The sequence below is a fragment of the Schistocerca piceifrons genome, chromosome 9 (genome assembly GCF_021461385.2).
Source record: "Schistocerca piceifrons isolate TAMUIC-IGC-003096 chromosome 9, iqSchPice1.1, whole genome shotgun sequence".
Taxonomy (NCBI): domain Eukaryota; kingdom Metazoa; phylum Arthropoda; class Insecta; order Orthoptera; family Acrididae; genus Schistocerca; species Schistocerca piceifrons.
The window spans coordinates 174,242,998-174,264,287 of record NC_060146.1 but is presented as its reverse complement, the minus strand read 5'-3'; the positions used below and the strand labels follow the sequence as shown (position 1 = coordinate 174,264,287).

At 42.8% G+C, this 21,290-nt stretch overlaps 1 protein-coding gene across 1 annotated transcript in view; it reads right to left on the bottom strand.

The window, feature by feature from the left end:
• LOC124716821 (cytochrome P450 4C1-like) overlaps positions 1-20,989 on the bottom strand; it is a 102,725-nt gene extending 81,736 nt beyond the window's left edge. The window contains exon 1 of the mRNA XM_047243374.1: positions 20,971-20,989. Within this exon, the coding sequence (XP_047099330.1) occupies positions 20,971-20,989 (19 nt within the window). The remainder of the gene's footprint in view (positions 1-20,970) is intronic.
• Between the last annotated feature and the right edge of the window lie 301 nt (positions 20,990-21,290).

Below are 21,290 nucleotides of genomic sequence, written 5' to 3'. Positions count from 1 at the left end.
ACATATTCGTGTAGTACCTAAAGAAATATGAATGTTTAAGTTGCATCACTTTTTTAGCTTTGTGATAGACGGCTCTGTAATGGTCACAAACATATGGCTCACAATTTTACACGAATAGTTGGTAACAGGTAGGATTTTTAAATTAAAACACAGAACGTAGGTACCTTTGAACGTTTTATTTCGCTTGTTCCAATGTGATACTTGTACCTTTGTGAACTTTATCATTTCTCAGAGCACATGCTGTTACAGCGTGATTACCCGTAAATACCACATTAATGCAATAAATGCTCAAAATGAAGTCCGTCAACCTCAGTGCATTTGGCAATACGTGTAACGACATTCCTCTCAACAGCGAGTAGTTCGCCTTCTGTAATGTTCGCACATGCATTGACAATGCGCTGACGCATGTTGTCAGGCGTTGTCGGTGGATCACGATAGCAAATATCCTTCAACTTTCCCTACAGAAAGAAATCCGAGGACGTCAGATCCGGTGAACGTGCGGGCCACGGTACGGTGCTTCGACGACCAATCCACCTGTCATGAAATATGCTATTCAATACCGCTTCAACCGTACGCGAGCTATGTGCCGGACATCCATTATGTTGGAAGTACATCGCCATTCTGTCATGCAGTGAAACATCTTGTAGTAACATAGGTAGAACATTACGAAAGAAATCAGCATACACTGTACCATTTAGATTGTCATCGATAAAATGGGGGCCAATTATCCTTCCTCCCACAATGCCGCACCATACATTAACCCGCCAAGGTGGCTGATGTCCCACTTGTCGCAGCCATCGTGGATTCTCTGTTGCCCAATACTGCATATTATGCCGGTTTACGTTATCGCTGTTGGTGAATGACGCTTCGTCGCTAAATAGAACGCGTGCAAAAAGTCTGTCATCGACCCGTAATTTCTCTTGTGCCCAGTGGCAGAAGTGTACACGACGTTCTAAGTCGTCGCCATGCAATTCCTGCTGGATAGAAATATAGTACGGGTGCAATCGATGTTGATGCAGCATTCTCATCACCGACGTTTTTGAGATTCCCGATTCTCGCGCAATTTGTCTGCTACTGATGTGCGGATTAGCCGCGACAGCAGCTAAAACGCCTACTTGGGCATCATCATTTGTTGCAGGTCGTGGCTGACGATTCAGATGTGGCTGAACACTTCCTGTTTCCGTAATTAACGTAACTATGCGGCGAACGGTCCGGACGCTTGGATGATGTCGTCCAGGATACCTAGCAGCATACATAGCACACGCCCGTTGGGCATATTGATCACAATAGCCATACAAAAACACGATATCGACCTTTTGAGCAATTGGTGAACGGTCCATTGTAACACGGGTAATGTATCACGAAGCAAATACCGTCCACACTGGCGGAATGTTACGTGATACCACGTACTTATACGGTTGTGACAATTACAGCGCCATCTATCACAAAGCGAAAAACGTGGTCCAACTAAAACATCCATATTTCTTTACGTATTACACAAATATGTGATAAAAATGGGTGTTCCTATTAAGGAAAAGCGCAGTTGATATCCGTTTGACCTATGGCAGCGTCATCTAGCGGACCAACCATAGCGCCATCTGGTTTCCCCCTTCAAGCTAGACAAGTTTCGTTCGTTGAAGTTTTTTCGTTTGATGCTTATATTTCGTGAGATATTTGGCCCGGTCACTATCAATGTAACATACTATATATATATATATATATATATATATATATATATATATATATATATATATATATACCTAGCTGGGAAAACACATTAAAAAACAGAGGCACAAAGGGTATAAGCATGGGCCAAGGAAAGAACAAATTTGAAGTAAAATGTTTAGTCTTTGCGGATGATATGGCATTGATAACTGAAAACCGAACAGACGCAACAGTTATGCTTGATATGTTACACGAGATTGCTGAAAAGACTGGGCTAAAAATATCCTACGAAAAAACCAAGTATATAGAACACAAACATAATACAGAAAAGTTTATGAAAACAAAGTACGGAAAAATTAAAAGAGTTGATAGATTCAAATACCTGGGGGAGTGGATCCAAGCCAATGGACTGGATAAAACAACAAATAAAGAAAGAATAAAAAAGTTGGAATTTGCATATAAATTAACACAAAACTACTACAATAAGAAATCAATATCCATACAAGCAAAGATTAAACATTATAATTCAGTTATTAGGACACAAGCAACATATGGATCAGAGTGCCTAACATTGAATAAGAAAGGCGAATTAAGAGAACTAGAAAAAAGAGAGAGAAAAATATTAAGAAAAATTCTAGGTCCTGAGAAAAACAAGGAAAACAGGTGGATTAAAAGGAGAAATGAAGACCTATACAAAAATACAGAAAAGATCACAGACACAATGAGGAAGAGACGGCTAAAATTTTATGGACATTTAAAAAGAATGGAAGAAACACGAATTACAAAGAAAATTTTTAATTACGTTAGTAAGCTGAAAAACACCGTAGGATGGATAGAAGCAGTAAAGAAAGACGCCAACAAAATAGGTGCTACAGAGGAAATAATACGTGACAGGAATAACTTTAGGCTACTTATAGAAAACGCAAACTATGAAGAAGATGCGCCAAAACCTCGACCCAAGAGAGTGTGGACAGATGAGCAGAGACGAGCAGTTGGCGAGAAAATGAGGAAGTACTGGGAAGAACGGAAGAAAAAGAAACACCATAAGTCTTAAGTTGTATGCGGTCCATAGCTGGCCAAATTCATAATTAAAAAAAAAGTGTGGACAGATGAGCAGAGACGAGCAGTTGGCGAGAAAATGAGGAAGTACTGGGAAGAACGGAAGAAAAAGAAACACCATAAGTCTTAAGTTGTATGCGGTCCATAGCTGGCCAAATTCATAATTAAAAAAAAAAAAATACCTAGCTGCACGTCGCTCGGCCAACAGCGGCCTTCTGCAGACCTACACTTAAGAGACACCAAATACAAATCGACATCGAGAGACAGGCCCTGTCATATGGCACTCGACACGTATACGCTGAAATAAAGATAATATATATATATAGTTTTCAGTTAATGTAAGTTCACTACCTGTTCATATTACAACATATATAAGCTCTTATGCAGACAAAAAAAAGAGCTTTATTTAGCTTACTTTACCGGTTTCAATAGTTTAAACTGCCATCTTCAGAAGTGAAATAGGTTCAAATCATTGGTAAGCCAAAAAATACATTTGTAGGACAAGTATGTTGAAAACAAATATACAAAGACTAAACAGGAGAAGTATTGCTTGTTAAAACAATTGTAAAATATTTGAACTTGTGTATACCTTTGTTACAGAGTCAGCCGGTCGGAGTGGCTGTGCGGTTCTATGCGCTACAGTCTGGAGCCGAGCGACTGCTACGGTCGCAGGTTCGAATCCTGCCTCGGGCATGGATGTGTGTGATGTCCTTAGGTTAGTTAGGTTTAATTAGTTCTAAGTTCTAGGCGACTGATGACCTCAGAAGTTAAGTCGCATAGTGCTCAGAGCCATTTGAACCATTTGTTACAGAGTCAAATCGCAAAAAAATACATGATATACGCGATGAGTAGAGAACGATAAACTGTCAAATTGGACTTATAAAGCCATGTAAAATGATTAATATAAGCACTTCAACGGACAGGTAAGCGGAGGATCAAGCGTTAAGCAAACAGTCACATATAAAAAAATATCATTACTATGTAAAGGAAGCCAAACAAAGGCAGACAGACTGTTAAAATTTTACTATCAGTTGATGGTGGCGCCATGGGACGATAGCGAGGCGGTGATACGTGGAGCTGTTCGGTATAATGGAGTCGGGGCTGGCCGCTGAATGCGTGTCTGTAGAAAGCCGCGGCGCTTAATTACAAGTTCACCTTGTGTGCAGACCGTTCCTGTAATTTTTCTAGATACTAAGTAAAGTGTGGGAGCTAGGAAACCTTGGTAACTGTTTCAGCAAGACAGTGAGTGAAAGTTGTACATTAAACATTGTAGCAGCTCGTGGCTATTCCAAAAAAACACGGTTAAAAAGAAAGAGATCTCTGTTACGTCAAAAGAGACTTTTACATATTCGATGTAAACAACAGAATGAATTACTTTAAAAATCTGTGAGCAAGCCAGCTCCGAATCTGTAAGCAGATACAAGAAGAACTCGACAAGAAGTAAGTTATTATAAATCATTTAACACAGGAGCTACAGAATAAAAAAAATCTATTTTTCAGTGCGAGTCAGTCATTCTACAGATCCTTAGAGTTAAGACGAGAATATTCATAAATTTCAAATCTCTTCTAAACGACTCACTTTGCACCCTTTGTCTAACATATGCAAAATTTGCATATCGAGTAAGGAGGATAGGGGGAAATGTGTGGTTTTCAGTTTCAAGATTTTCTGCAAAAGTTGATTTATAAGAATTTTCACCATTTTTGTTGAGTAAATATTCGCGAAAACAGGTCTTAAAAGCCCTCCCTTTTTGTCCTATATAAAATATCGAACACCCACTGCACTGGACTTCGTACATCGCACATTTGTGAACCTCTGGTTAAGTACGACAAGCAACTTAGAGACATTATTCGTGTGGTAAACGCTACACTGAACTCATATTTTCTAAACAACTCGACAATACGATATGATTACTCGCCTAGGAAAGCAGTAGTATTTTTTCTTTCACAGTGACATCATCTTTATTAGTAAAGAAGAATTGGCGTACCTATTAGTTTTAGCATTACAGATTTTTTTTTCACAAGACTTCACGGGTCGTCGTTGTTGACACAGGGCACTGAAGATTGTTAAGCTCTGTGGCAGGGTAGCAGAGGGTGTAGAAAGGACTCCAAACATGCGGTCAATCATAGCATGAAAAAATACCGCTTTGTTTTATTTGGTAGTTATTTTCCTCTACATGTCAGAACAGTTTTTTCCATATACGATACGCAATTCATGATGATGAAATTAAGTCCATGGCAATGATTTTCTATGTACTACATGAATTTGATTTTCTTGTACCACTAGCAGTTCAGGGAATCACTAAGAGATAAAATCATTTACGTCGCCTTAGAATACGACGATGTTATAATTGTACTGTATTGTATTAAACTGAGGACCTAGAAACGACGCAGAAGCTTCATCCCGCTGTAGCCCACAGTGGTTCACAACCCCACGACAGGCCACAGCAGTCCACCCACCCCACCGCCGCCCCACACCGAACTCCGGGTTACTTTGTGGTTCGGCTCCCAGTGAATCCCTCCCCGGGAACGTCTCATACCACACGAGTCTAATCCCAAATGTTTGCGTGGTAGAATATTATGGTGTACGTGTACGTGGAAACGGTGTTTGCGCAGCAATCGCCGACACAGTGTAACTGAGGGGGAATAAGGGGAACCAGCCCGCATTCGTCGATATACATGGAAAACCGCCTTAAAAACCATCCTCAGGCTGGCCGGTACACCGGAGCTCGACACTAATCCACCGGGTGGATTCGTGGGAAGACCGCGCGGCTAGCCGGCGGGTCTGGTATCATACATATACTAGCGAAAAAGTCACCTAGAAAACCAGTGAGACAGTTCCCCATAGCAAGACCTTCATCTTGGTGAAATATCCGCTTACTGAAGCTGCAATAGTTATATCTGACACTAATACTCAAAAGCGTTATCATTTCTTTAATTTTTACCAGAATTCAATTTCTTGTACTTCGAGAGATTTTCTCTAATAATTAGGATCGTTTCATCCACTGTAATATTAGTGTTGAGATTCGTGATATCAAGCGATGCAAGCAAATCCCCATAAACAGGTAGCATCTTTAAAAGAGTTAACTTGTTCTGTCCGCCCCCGGTAGTTGAGTGGTCAATGCGACAGAATGTCAATCCTGAGGGCCCGGGTTCGATTCATGGCTGGGTCGGAGATTTTCTCCGCTCAGAGACTGGGTGTTGTGTTGTCTTAATCATCATCATATCATCCTCATCGACGCGCAGGATGCTGAAGTGGCGTCCAATCGAAAGACTTACACCTGGCGAACGGTCTACCCGACGGGAACCCCTAGTCACGCGACATTTACTGAAAAAGATGTATAGTATGTGTAACATATCTTGAGGAGAAACGATAACTTCGAGAAACACAACGGGCTATCAATTCCATTAACAATCGGAGTAATGTGCCAATCATTGTTACGTGTCTTAACTTACGATCTTGAAGTTGCCGTCTTAGTTTTCATAGTTAACGAGGTAGCGCGGTCTTTCAGAGAGAAAAGGGAATTACAAGAATCAAAGGCTGTTTTATACTGAGATGACAAAAGTCGTGGGATGCCTCCTAGCATCGTCTCGGACCATCTTTTGCCCGACCTAGTGCAATAGCTGGGCGTGGCACCTGAACATCAAGTCGTTGAAGTCCCCTGCAGAAATACTGACCCATGCTGCCTCTACAGCCGTCCATAACTGCAGAAATGTTGCCAGTGCAGGATTATGGGCACGAATTGATCTCTTGATTATTTTCCATAAACGTTCATTTGACCTGGAACTCAAGGAAGGCAGGATTCGGTTACGATTGTGGACGGGGCCGTCATCAGTTACTTTTGCAATTACACGAATTTATTTTAAAACGGTAATTCCAGACTCAGCTATAAATCAAGATACCACACGTTATTAATGAAGGAATAAACAACTGTCTAATTAATACTGCTTTCAGTGCATTACATTTTACCAAAGGATCATAAAATACAGACACAGCAAATAATGTTTTAAAAACAAGCCAATGTGATCCTAATTAGAATTTCAAGGCAAGTAACCACAGTCACGGCTGAAGGCCTTTAACGTCAAGAACGGCAATTATAAAAAAATTTAACAAACATACTGTAAAACAGCAATGCAATAAATTGGTTCAAATGGCTCTGAGCACTATGGGACTTAACATCTAGGGTCATCAGTCCCCTAGAACTTAGAACTACTTAAACCGAACTAACCTAAGGACAGCACACAACACCCAGCCATCACGGGGCAGAGAAAATCCCTGACCCCGCCGGGAATCGAACCCGGGAACCCGGGCATGGGAAGCGAGAACGCTACCGCACGACCACGAGATGCGGGCTGCAATGCAATAGCAAGGTTAATTTAAAAAGACAGGCAACTGATCACCATACGGGTGAGACAAAATGATGATAAACTTGATAGCACAACCATTTAAACCTGCTGTAACGCAAGAATGGAAATTATATTAAAAATTTAAAAAGACATAGGAGTAAAAACAGTAAATACAACAGAAAGGTTAATTTAAAAGGAAAAGCAACTGATCACCAAACAGGTGACACAAAATGGTGGTAAACTTGGTAGCACAATCATTTAAAGCTGCTGTAATGCCAGGAATGGCAATTATATAAAAAATTTAGAATCATTCAATACAACAGCAAATGTTGTTGTTGTGGTCTTCAGTCCTGAGACTGGTTTGATGCAGCTCTCCATGCTACTCTATCCTGTGCAAGCTTCTTCATCTCCCAGTACCTACTGCAGCCTACATCCTTCTGAATCTGCTTAGTGTATTCATCTCTTGGTCTCCCTCTACGATATTTACCCTCCACGCGGCCCTCCAATACTAAATTGGTGATCCCTCGATGTCTCTGAACATATCCTACCAACCGATCCCTTCTTCTAGTCAAGTTGTGCCACAAGCTCCTCTTCTCCCCAATTCTGTTCAATACCTCCTCATTAGTTATGTGATCTACCCATCTAATCTTCAGCATTCTTCTGTAGCGCCACATTTCGAAAGCTTTTATTCTCTTCTTGTCCAAACTATTTATCGTCCACGTTTCACTTCCACACATGGCTACACCCCATACAAATACTTTCAGAAGCGACTTCCTGACACTTAAGTCTATACTAGATGTTAACAATCTTTTCCTTCTTCAGAAACGCTTTCCTTCCCATTGCCAGTCTACAACAACAACAGCAAATACAATAATAAAACACAAGGGCCAGTCGCACATGGTGCACCAGGAATCAAACTCTGAGTAGGTCTGGCAAAAAACATTTTCGCGAGCGATGAGATAGGCAGCCAAGAGTTGCATTCACTTCACAAGATGGTAACTCAGACTAGTGGCAGTCTAACGAATGACTAATGATAATCTTCCTGAGGCTACCTGACGTCCAATAAACCAAATGCAAAGATGTAAAAATACGCTAAAGCCGGAACCGGCGGTCTGGACTACACCCGCAGAATACTGTGCTGAGAGCGCCCAGAATGAGAAAGGAATCACTACCATCAGAGTAGAAAAATCGCCAACCAACCTACAATCAAGAAAGCTACACGCCTCACCGGACAGCAGCGGCAAGGCGAGGAAACGTACACTACCGTTACATACACTAACCCCCAGGGCAGGTAACTGGGGCGTTAGCGGCCACCAGGCACGAAAAATACCGCTGCTTGAACTTAACAAATAGTAACAACCTGAACGCAATAAATACACTCCTGCAAATTGAAATAAGAACACCGTGAATTCATTGTCCCAGGAAGGGGAAACTTTATTGACACATTCCTGGGGTCAGATACATCACATGATCACACTGACAGAACCACAGGCACATAGACACAGGCAACAGAGCATGCACAATGTCGGCACTAGTACAGTGTATATCCACCTTTCGCAGCAATGCAGGCTGCTATTCTCCCATGGAGACGATCGTAGAGATGCTGGATGTAGTCCTGTGGAATGGCTTGCCATGCCATTTCCACCTGGCGCCTCAGTTGGACCAGCGTTCGTGCTGGACGTGCAGACCGCGTGAGACGACGCTTCATCCAGTCCCAAACATGCTCAATGGGGGACAGATCCGGAGATCTTGCTGGCCAGGGTAGTTGACTTACACCTTCTAGAGCACGTTGGGTGGCACGGGATACATGCGGACGTGCATTGTCCTGTTGGAACAGCATGTTCCCTTGCCGGTCTAGGAATGGTAGAACGATGGGTTCGATGACGGTTTGGATGTACCGTGCACTATTCAGTGTCCCCTCGACGATCACCAGTGGTGTACGGCCAGTGTAGGAGATCGCTCCCCACACCATGATGCCGGGTGTTGGCCCTGTGTGCCTCAGTCGTATGCAGTCCTGATTGTGGCGCTCACCTGCACGGCGCCAAACACGCATACGACCATCATTGGCACCAAGGCAGAAGCGACTCTCATCGCTGAAGACGACACGTCTCCATTCGTCCCTCCATTCACGCCTGTCGCGACACCACTGGAGGCGGGCTGCACGATGTTGGGGCGTGAGCGGAAGACGGCCTAACGGTGTGCGGGACCGTAGCCCAGCTTCATGGAGACGGTTGCGAATGGTCCTCGCCGATACCCCAGGAGCAACAGTGTCCCTAATTTGCTGGGAAGTGGCGGTGCGGTCCCCTACGGCACTGCGTAGGATCCTACGGTCTTGGCGTGCATCCGTGCGTCGCTGCGGTCCGGTCCCAGGTCGACGGGCACGTGCACCTTCCGCCGACCACTGGCGACAACATCGATGTACTGTGGAGACCTCACGCCCCACGTGTTGAGCAATTCGGCGGTACGTCCACCCGGCCTCCCGCATGCCCACTATACGCCCTCGCTCAAAGTCCGTCAACTGCACATACGGTTCACGTCCACGCTGTCGCGGCATGCTACCAGTGTTAAAGACTGCGATGGAGCTCCGTATGCTACGGCAAACTGGCTGACACTGACGGCGGCGGTGCACAAATGCTGCGCAGCTAGCGCCATTCGACGGCCAACACCGCGGTTCCTGGTGTGTCCGCTGTGCCGTGCGTGTGATCATTGCTTGTACAGCCCTCTCGCAGTGTCCGGAGCTAGTATGGTGGGTCTGGCACACCGGTGTCAATGTGTTCTTTTTTCCATTTCCAGGAGTGTAGTAATTAGAAGTCCAGGAAATCTAACCAGATCCGCCTTCCCCAAGTATTCCACTCGGTGCTCTTCGCCTCGGCAGCACTACGAGCAGCAACACGAACCCAAGTCACTGGAGAATCGCAAGACCTCACAATGGTGGAGGTTTCTCAACTTGAATCCAAAAGCACTCAACTTAAAACTTGCACGATCTGGTTTACGACGAGGTCGTGCACCCTCGTGACCAAAGCTCTTCCATCCGGCAGTCCATGCACGCCGCCAGCAGTCCCGGCCTGTTCTCGCACTGTGCGGACCTGGATCCTCCTGAGTCTCCAACCGAACTGCGCACGACCCGGAAGAACAACGACGTCGCCCCAAAGATAGGGCCACATTTACTACATATCGATAACAGCAGCTGCTGCCACTAGCGGACAGGCAATGCTTGCGAAACCAAGTGGCGCGAGTCAACACGAAAAGAAGGCAAACAACCACAACCATGCCAACTAAAGGATACCGTCTGGCCTCCAACAGAGGACGGAAACAACACCAACGCGAGCCGCAGCAAGGCTTAGTTCGACGGGATTCAAGGTAGGCGATCTGGCTAGCCAAATGGTTCAAACCGCTCTGAGGATTATGGGACTTAACGTCTGAGGTCATCAGTCCCCTAGAACTTATAACTACACCACTGGCCATTGAAATTGCTACACCAAGAAGAAATGCAGATGATAAACGGGTATTCATTGCACAAGTACAGGGTTATTACAAATGATTGAAGCGATTTCACAGCTCTACAATAACTTTATTATTTGAGATATTTTCACAATGCTTTGCACACACATACGAAAACTCAAAAAGTTTTTTTAGGCATTCACAAATGTTCGATATGTGCCCCTTTAGTGATTTGGCGGACATCAAGCCGATAATCAAGCTCCTCCCACACTCGGCGCAGCATGTCCACATCAATGAGTTCGAAAACATCGTTGATGCAAGCTCCCAGTTCTGGCACGTTTCTTGGTAGAGGAGGTTTAAACACTGAATCTTTCACGTAACCCCACAGAAAGAAATCACATGGGGTTAAGTCAGCAGAGCGTGGAGGCCGTGACATGAATTGCTGATCATGACCTCCACCACGACCGATCCATCGGTTTTCCAATCTCCTGTTTAAGAAATGCCGAACATCATGATGGAAGTGCGGTGGAGCACCATCCTGTTGAAAGATGAAGTCGGCGCTGTCGGTCTCCAGTTCTGGCATGAGCCAATTTTCCGCGGGCTACGCGTGGAACTTGCCCGCACGCGTTCAACCGTTTCTTCGCTCACTGCAGGCCGACCCGTTGATTTCCACTTACAGAGGCATCCAGAAGCTTTAAACTGCGCATACCATCGCCGAATGGAGCTAGCTGTTGGTGGATCTTCATTGAACTTCGTCCTGAAGTGTCGTTGCACTGTTATGACTGACTGATGTGAGTGCATTTCAAGCACGACATACGATTTCTCGGCTCCTGTCGCCGTTTTGTCTCACTGCGCTCTCGAGCGCTCTGACAGCAGAAACCTGAAGTGCGGCTTCAGCCGAATAAAACTTCATGACTTTTTCTACGTATCTGTAGTGTGTCGTGACCATATGTCAAAGAATGGAGCTACAGTGAATTAAGGAAATCGCTTCAATCATTTGTAATAGCCCTGTATATTATACTAGAACTGACATGTGATTACATTTTCACGTAATTTGGGTGCATAGATCCTGTGAAATCACTACCCAGAACAACCACCACAGGCCGTAATAGCGGCCTTGATACGCCTGGGCATTGAGTCAAACAGAGCTCGGATGGCGTGTACAGGTACAGCTACCTATGCAGCTTCAACACGATACCATAGTTCATCAAGAGTAGTGACTGGCGTATTGTGACGAGCCAGTTGCTCGGCCACGATTGACCAGACGTTTTCAATTGGTGAGAGATTTGGAGAATGTGCTGGCCAGGACAGCAGTCGAACATTTTCTGTACCCAGAAAGGCCCATACAGGACCTGCAACATGTGGTCGTGCATTATCCTGCTGAAACGTAGGGTTTCGCAGGGATCGAATGAAGGATAGAGCCACGGGTGGTAACACATCTGAAATGTAACGTCCACTCTTCAAAGTGCCGTCAATGCGAACAAGAGGTGACCGAGATGTGTAACCAATGGCACCCCATACCATCACGCCAGGTGATACGGCAGTATGGCGATGACGAATACACGCTTCCAATGTGCGTTCACCACCATGTCGTCAAACACGGATGCGGCCATCATGATGCTGTAAACAGAACTGGATTCATCCGAAAAAATGACGTTTTGCCATTGTGCACCCAGGTTCGTCGTCGAGTACACCATCGCAGGCGCTCCTGTCTGTGATGCAGCGTCGAGGGTAGCCGCAGCCGTGGTCTCCGAGCTGATAGTCCATGCTGCTGCAAACGTCGTCGAACAGTAATGTATGTTTAATTATTCAGATGTGCACTTCCTTAAAATAGATACCTGAATCCAATTTGGTAATGTTTGTGAATTGAATGAATGGCTGGTCGTCTGCCGACCACAGATAGTGAAGGTAGATTCTATAATCATCTTTGAGACGGTTATCTGTTCACCTTTGGCCGAACCAAAGAGAGGAAGTATACCAGAGTACCAGAGGGCTTATAATGTGGCTGACGTATACAGTGGCAAGGTCCTCCCCCACTTCTGCAGGATGACCGAATGAACGGCCATGTCTCAGCACTCTGTAGCTGGTTCCTGAGGTGTGCAGACGTGCTCTGTGTGTGCTCTAGAAAAACAAAGTTAAATGAAAATGGTACGCACGTGGAATATTTAGGAGTAGATGAACTAATAATTTCTCTGTTCAGAAACTTTTGGTGGGAGGCTGATGTAAATTGTTCTGGAAAAGATAGGCAGGTAAAAGTTCATGGTGAACATAGGAATTGACAAAGAAACCACGTGTGTTAATCATAAGACTAAATACTAGCGTGTGGTACTATTAAGATGAAATACTTGCGTGTGTAAATCTAAGTTGAAAATAATTAAGATTTCCGTGTGTAGAAGTTGAATTAGAGACAAGCACTTCCACGTGGTGAGTACAGTGTGAGTCTCAACCTGACTATGAGACAATAAAAAGAATTAGAAGTGTTTGTCCTAGCATTCAGTTGAACTTACATTATGAGATACATTCGTGTGACGCCAGCTTGATATTCAGATAATCTGAGAGTGAATTAAGGTCAGTCAGCCTTCTACCCAGCAACTCCATGTGGGTTGCATTGCACAGGGAGATGTGCATAAATCCTCCAGAGTTTGTGGTAGGAAAATTATTACGTCGGTCAGTGACGTGTGAATCTGGGATGACTATTGTTTGATGTGGGAAAGCAGAACCAGTAGAAAACCAAACATTTGGTTTTTAGAGATGTGTTTTATACTGTCAGTGTGATTTATTATGTGTATTTAATCTGCGTGATTTGCATGAGACAGTAGGGAATTTCGTGGGTCAAGCACGATTTTTCCCTCTACAGCACGAAAGTCAGTAAGTTCGTTATGTTGCTAATGAATGTGGGGAGAATGTAGAAGAAAAGATTCCTTACCAATCCAGAAAGTGCACAGTAGCAATAGACAGAAACATTACGAGACCATAAAATAGTAAAATGCTTATGTCATATCATGCCCATTGGGTGGAGAATCACTTGTTTAACTACTGTGTTTAAGTGTAATTCCAGGACTTTTTAAACATTAGCGTGAAAGAATTTATTGTCATGAAAGAGGAGGTATATGAGACAAATAGTGGCCTGGATTATTGAGTTGTGGGTAGCCATTTTTTTGAGGTATTTTACCATAACCTCCATTTTCTTGCTGGGATGTCTAAGCTTTGGATAAAAAATATACCACAGTAAGGAAATGTGGCCTTGCCAGGGTAGAGTGAGTCCATAAGAAATGTGCACTAGCTATTGGTCAGATGCGTTGTCCATTCTGTTGCATTAAAAAGTAAGGACGAGAATAAATTATAGGTTAACTGCTCTAGGGCTCATATTTCAAGCATAGTTGCAGAGGGTACGATAATCATGAAAATATTTCTGATGTACGAATAACACAAGCACTCGCTTGACAAGGCACTCATCTAGTAAGCCTAACTACTAGATGCCACAGAATGGGGTAGGGACCTCCAAATGCAATATAAAAATATTTTAACATTAACCTTTCGGTAGGCAGACCGCACAACGGGAAGCATTAGTGAGGAAGAGAGTGTTAATAAATGTGTGCATCGAGCAAGCACTCAAGCAAACGAAGGAGAAATTGGGAGCGGGAAGTTAAGATCAGGAAAAATATGTGTTGTTGTTGTGGTCTTCTGTCCTGAGACTGGTCTGATGCATCTCTCCATGCTACTCTATCCTGTGCAAGCTTCTTCATCTCCCAGTACCTACTGCAACCTACATCCTTCTGAATCTGCTTAGTGTATTCATCTCTTGGTCTCCCTCTACGATTTTTACCCTCCACGCTGCCCTCTAGTACTAAATTGGTGATCCCTTGATGCCTCAGAACATGTCCTACCAACCGATCCCTTCTTCTAGACAAGTTGTGCCACAAACTCCTCTTCTCCACGATTCTATTCAATACCTCCTCATTAGTTATGTGATCTACCCATCTAATCTTCAGCATTCTTCCGTAGCAACACATTTCGAAAGCTTCTATTCTCTTCTTGTCCAACTAGTTAACGTCCATGTTTCACTTCCATACATGGCTACGCTCCATACAAATACTTTCAGAAACGATTTCCTGACACTTAAATCAATACTCGATGTTAACAAATTTATCTTCTTCAGAATCGCTTTTCTTGCCATTGCCAGTCTACATTTTATATCCTCTCTCCTTCGACCACCATCAGTTATTTTGCTCCCCAAATAGCAAAACTCCTTTACTACTTTAAGTGTCTCATTTCCTAATCCAATTCACTCAGCATCACCCGACTTCATTAGACTACATTCCATAAAATTCTATATTTTGCCATTCATGTTGTATTGCCTCATGGATATCAAAGGTTTTGGAAAAGCAGTTGCACAGAATGGATAGTCTCTTAGACAGGTGTTATAAACAACACCAAAAGTAAAACAAAAGTAACTGAATGTAGTCGAATTAAGTCAGGTGACGCCGAGGGAAGTGGAGTAGGAATTTAGACACTTTAACTGGTAGATGAGCATTGCATTTTAGGCAGCGAAATAACTGATAATGACCAAAATACAGAGGATAAAAAATACGCTCTGGCAGAAGCGAGAATATATTTTCTCCATAACACATTTTCTCCATATGAGCAAAATCTCAACATTGGAAATTAATTTAAATGTTTGGAAGTACATTCTATGAAAAAATAAAGACGCACCACGAAGAGATTTTCCGATGGAATGGAAATCAGTAGATGCACAGTACGTGTGCAGGCAAACAAATGATTACAATTTCAGAAAAAAATGGATTATTTGTTCAAGAGAAAGAGCTTCAAAAATTGAGCAAGTTAGTAAAGCGCTGACCGATCTCCGGCCCTTACGCAAGCTGCTATTCGGTTTGTCATTGACTGATAGAGTTGTTGCATTCCTCTTGAAGTATACCCTGTTAAATTCTGTCTGATTGGCGTGTTAGATCGTCAAAATCCCGAGATGATAGCAGGACCCTGCCCATAATATTCCAAACGTTCTCAACTGGGGAGAGGCTGGCGACCTTGCTAGTCAAGTTAGCTGTTCTTGCTGCTGCACACGCGAAGTAGAAGTGAAGCGGCAAAAATGTTTCTGTCTTCCCCGACATGACGGCGCTTCTGGCAGTGGCAACGGTCCAGTGCCTGTTAATAGTCGGCAGTTTTTTTTTTTTTTTTGTTCCAGGCGTTCTGCAGCCTCGTAATTGGGGGACCAGTACAATTATTGTAGCTCTTGTCTTCTGCAGCGAAATTCTCATGGACAACACACTTGCTGACCTCGTCTCAGTTGCGCCAGAACCTCCGATTCTGCGTCCGTTCTCACACGTAGTTTCGCGAATACTTCCTTTCTGCAGCCTAGCCCTCGACTCCAAAGATCTTATACGGGAAAAAGTACTTGGTATTGCCATTGTGTGTAGGGGAACACGGTGGCGGAACGGGATACTTAATGTTTAACAACTGTTGTAAACTAACGGAGCACCATAAAACACTTTTTAAAGGAATAAAAAAAACACGTTGTAGTGCAAGCTAGCTTAACGTACTTGAAAATCACTTAATTGTATATTATGTAGTTTTTGCATTTTTTTCAAAGAAACTGTTGTACATTTCCCGTTCTACATATACATCTACACACCAAGCGGTGTGTGGCGGAAGGCAAAATTCGCGCCAAAGTCATATTTCTCCCCCCTCTGTCCCACTCGCGGATCGTGCGAGGGAAAAACGACTGTCTGAACGCCTCAGTACGAGCTCTTATTTGGTGATCATTGCGCGATTTGAAAGTTGGTACTAGTGATATATGCTCTACATCCTCGGCGAAGGTCCTATTTAGGAATTTAGTGAGCAGCCCCTTCCGTTTAGAGCGCCGTCTATCTGCAAGTGTGTCCCACTTCAAACTTTCTATGAGCTTTGTACCGCTCTCGCGATGGCTAAATGTATCAGTCACGAATCTTGCCGCTGTTCTTTGGACCTTCTCAATCTCTTGAATGAGACCCAACTGGTAAGGGTCCCATACAGACGAACAATACTCTAAGACTGGACGAACTAACGTACTGTAAGCAATTTCCTTTGTTGATGGACTGCATCGCTTCAAGATTCTACCAATAAACCGCTATCTAGAGTTCGCCTTGCCCGTTACTTGTGTAATCCGATCATTCCATTTGAGATCATTTCGAATAGTCACACCCAGGTACTTGACGGATGGTACCGCTTCCAGAGACTGGGCATTTATTTTGTACTCGAACATTAATGGTGATTTTCGTCTTGTTATACGCAGTACTAATATTGAGAGACAACTGCCAGTCATTACAAAAAATGGTTCAAATGGCTCTGAGCACTATGGGACATAACATCTGACGTCATCAGTCCCCTAGGACTTAGAACTACTTAAACCTAACTAAGGACATCACACACATCCATGCCCGAGGCAGGATTCGAACCTGCGACCGTAGCGGTCTCGCGGTTCTAGACTGAAGCCCCTAGAACTGCACGGCCACACCAGCCGGCCCCAGTCATTACACAATGCGTTTATTTTCTTCAAATCCTTATTGATTTGTTCACTACTTTCGTGTGATACTACTTTCCTGTAGACTACAGCATCATCGGCAAACAGTCTAATGCCGCTGTCAATACCATCAACCAGATAGTTTATGTAAATCGTAAAAAGCAGCGGACCTATTACGCTGCCCTGGGGCGCACCTGAAGTTACGCTTGTTTCTGTTGATCTCACCCCATTCAGGACGACATACTGCTCTCTGTCTGTTAGAAACTTTCTGTCCAACCGCATATGTCATCGGATAGACCGTAAGCGCGCACTTTTTGGAGCAAGCGACAGTGCGGAACTGAGTCGAACGCCTTTCGAAAGTCGAGAAATATTGCATCAACCTGGGAGACCGTATATAGAGCCTGTTGTATATCATGCACAAAGAGGGCGAGCTGTGTCTCGCATGACTGCTGTTTCCTAAAACCGTACTGGTTTTGCAGATGAGCTTCTCAGAGTCTAGAAAGGTCATTATGTTTATTTATTTATTTGTTGTTCGTGGGACCAAATTAAGGAGAAGTCTCCATGGTCATGGAACGAGTCAATACATGAAATTATAACACGAATAGTAGAAAAAGATAAAATCAAATATGAGTAACATATTCAGGCGACAATTCGTAAGTTTAAATAAAGAAAATCAACAATGTAACAATGGAATTTGCTTAATTTTTCAGCTCTTCCAGGAGCTCCTCGACAGAATAGAAGGAGTGAGCCATGAGGAAACTCTTCAGTTTAGACTTAAAAGTGTTTGGGCTTCTGCTTAGGTTTTTGAGTTCTTGTGGTAGCATATTGAAAATGGATGCAGCAGAATACTGCACTCCTTTCTGCACAAGAGTCAAGGAAGTACATTCCACATGCAGATTGGATTTCTGCCTAGTATTAACTGAGTGAAAGCTGCGAACTCTAGGGAATGAGCTAATACTGCTAACAACAAACGACATTAAAGAAAATATATACTGTGAGGGCAATGTCAGAATTCCCAGACTATTGAATAGGGGTCGACAAGAGGTTCTCGAACTTAAACCACACATAGCTCGAACAGCCCATTTTTGAGCCAAAAATATCCTTTTTGAATTAGAATAATTACCCCAAAAAATAATACCATATGACATAAGCGTATGAAAATATGCGGAGTAGACTATTTTTCGTGTTGATCTGTCACTTATTTCAGATACTCTTCTAATGGTACGTAAAGCAGCATTTAGTTTCTGAACAAGATCCTGAACATGGGCTTTCCACAACAGCTTACTAGCTATCCGAACGCCTAGGAACTTAAACTGTTCCGTCTCGCTTATAATATGTTCATTCTGTCTGATCAAAATATGGGTTCTTGTTGAATTGTGAGTTAGAAACTGTAAAAACTGAGTCTTACTGTGATTTAGCATCAAATTATTTTCCACAAGCCACGAACTTATTTCATGAACTACATTATTTGATACTGTTTCAATACTACACACAAGATCCTTCACTACCAAGCTGGTGTCATCAGCAAACAGAAATAGAAGGCATATCATTTATATAAATAAGAAACAGCAGTGGCCCCAGCACCGACCCTTGGGGAACGCCCCACTTAACAGTGCCCCATTGCGACTGAACATCACTACCACTCTCAATATTGCGGAGAATTACCTTCTGCTTTCTGTTCTTAAAGTAAGAGGCGAACCAATTGTAAACTACTCCCCTTACTCCATAATGGTCCAACTTCTACAGTAATATTTTGTGGTCAACACAGTCAAAAGCCTTCGTTAAATCAAAGAAAACACCTAGCGTTCGCAACCTTTTATTTAATCCGTCCAAAACCTCACAGATAAAAGAGAATATAGCATTTTCAGTTGTTAAACCATTTCTAAAACCAAACTGTACATTTGACAGCAAATTATGTGAATTTAAATGCTCCAGTAACCTTGTATATACAACCCTCTCGATAACTTTAGCAAACACCGATGGCATAGAAATAGGTCTATAATTGTCAATGTTATCCCTGTCTCCCTTTTTATAAAGTGGCTTCACTAATGAGTACTTTAATCGGTCAGGAAACCGACCACTCCTAAAGGAAAAGTTACAGATATGGCTAATTACTAGGCTAACATACATAGAACAATACTTCAGTATTCTGCTAGATACCCCGTCGTATCCATGAGAGTTCTTGGTCTTTAGTGATTTAATTATTAACTCAATCTCCCTCTTGTCAGTATCATGGAGGAGCATTTCAGGTAACAGTCTCAGAACACTTTTTTCTTCGAGCGCTATATGATTCCCTGTTGGAACTAGGTTTCTATTTAGTTCACCTGCTATATTCAGAAAGTTATTATTAAATACTGTACATATATGCGACTTACCAGTAACACGGACATTCCCACTACGCACTGATTCTATATCCTCGACCTGTCTCTGCAAACCTGCCACTTTCTTTACGACTGACCATATGGTTTTAATTTTATCCTGAGACTTAGCTATTCTATCTGCATACCACAAACATTTTGCCTTCCTAATAATTTTTTTAATTACCTTACAATACTGTTTGTAATGGGCTGCTGCATTTAGATTTTGACTATTTCTAACATTTTGATATAATTTCCACCTTGTTCTACAGGATATTCTTATCTCTCTAGTCAGCCACCCAGGCTGCCTGTTTGTGCTAGTACCATAATTTGAACGTTCTAACGGAAAGCAACTTTCAAAGAGCACGAGAAAAGTCTTGAGGGAAACATTATATTTATCGTATACTGTATCAGCACTATAAACATCTTACCACTCTTATTCTTTGACAAGGTTTACAAAGGTCTCTACAGCAACTGGATCAGCTTACCTAAAAAGTTGATAACTATATACAACATGTGTTGCAGCACAAAAATCTTTTAGAGTTAAAATTTGTGCATCATGATCTGAAAGGCCATTCACCTTTTTGCTAACAGAATGCCCTTCTAGTAATGAGGAATGAACAAAAATGTTGTCTATGGTTGTTCTACTGTTCCCTTGCACTCTCGTTGGAAAGAATACGGTTTGCATAAGATTATATGAATTAAGGAGGTCTACCAGCATCCTTTTCCTTGCACAATCACTTATACAATTAATATTGAAGTCACCACATATAACTAACTTTTTGTATTTCCTATAAAGTGAACCAAGAACCTCCTCTAGCTTTAGCAAAAATGTTGTGAAATCAGAGTCTGGGGATCTATAAATAACAACAGTTAGAAGTTTAGCTCCACTAAATTTAACTACACCTGCACAACATTCAAACACCTTTTCATTGCAGTACTTTGAAACATCAATTGACTCAAATGGGATACCGTTTTTCAGACACATGGCTACTCCCCCACACCACAAAGAGCTCCTAGAAAAGCTTCCAGCCAACTTGTATCCTGGTAAAGGAAGCCTCTGAATTATCTCCTTATTTAAGAAGTGTTCAGATATACCAATAATTTCAGAGCCAACATCTATAATCAGTTCACTAACTTTATCTCTAATACCCTGTATATTTTGATGAAATATACTAATTCCCTCATTACTCGGATACGTAAGCTTTGTCGAAAGTGGTTTCTTTGTTAGAGAGACTTCCTTTAAGCAGGAATACCTATCAGCTGACTTCAAAAAAAATGGTTCAAATGGCTCTGAGCACTTCTGAGGTCATCAGTCCCCTAGAACTTAGAACTACTTAAACCTAACCAACCTAAGGACATCACACACATCTATGTCCGAGGCAGGATTCGAACCTGCGACCGAAGCGGTCGTGCGGTTCTAGACTGAAGCGCCTAGAACCGCTCCGCCACTACGGCCGGCAGCTGACTTCAATCTAAAAAAGGTACAGCTCTAACACCAACTACTACAGGAATTTTCCCACGAGTGATCCCACCACCCCCACCTATGCTGTCACCTATAAGCTTTGACACCTCCCCTTTCCATACCTGTTGAGGTGCAGGCCATGTTGAAAGGTGGCTACACTGAGTCACAGCGCCAGAGATTGCGCCAAAGATTATTATTCCGCCGCCTCCACTGGTGCAATAGTAGTTCAGAGGATGTCGAGGGCAGTTGTTGTTCTGTTGGGCGAGAGAGTAGATGCTGTTCGGTTGGTGTAATGTATAGATGGAAGATGTTGCAATGATCACAGTGTATTTTTCGTCAATATATATTGAGGTAAAAAAAAAAGTATTACAGATTTCTTTAATGACAATGCTTCTTGGTCACAGGTTCAGTCAACAAAGCATCTGGCTCGTCTTCATGTATT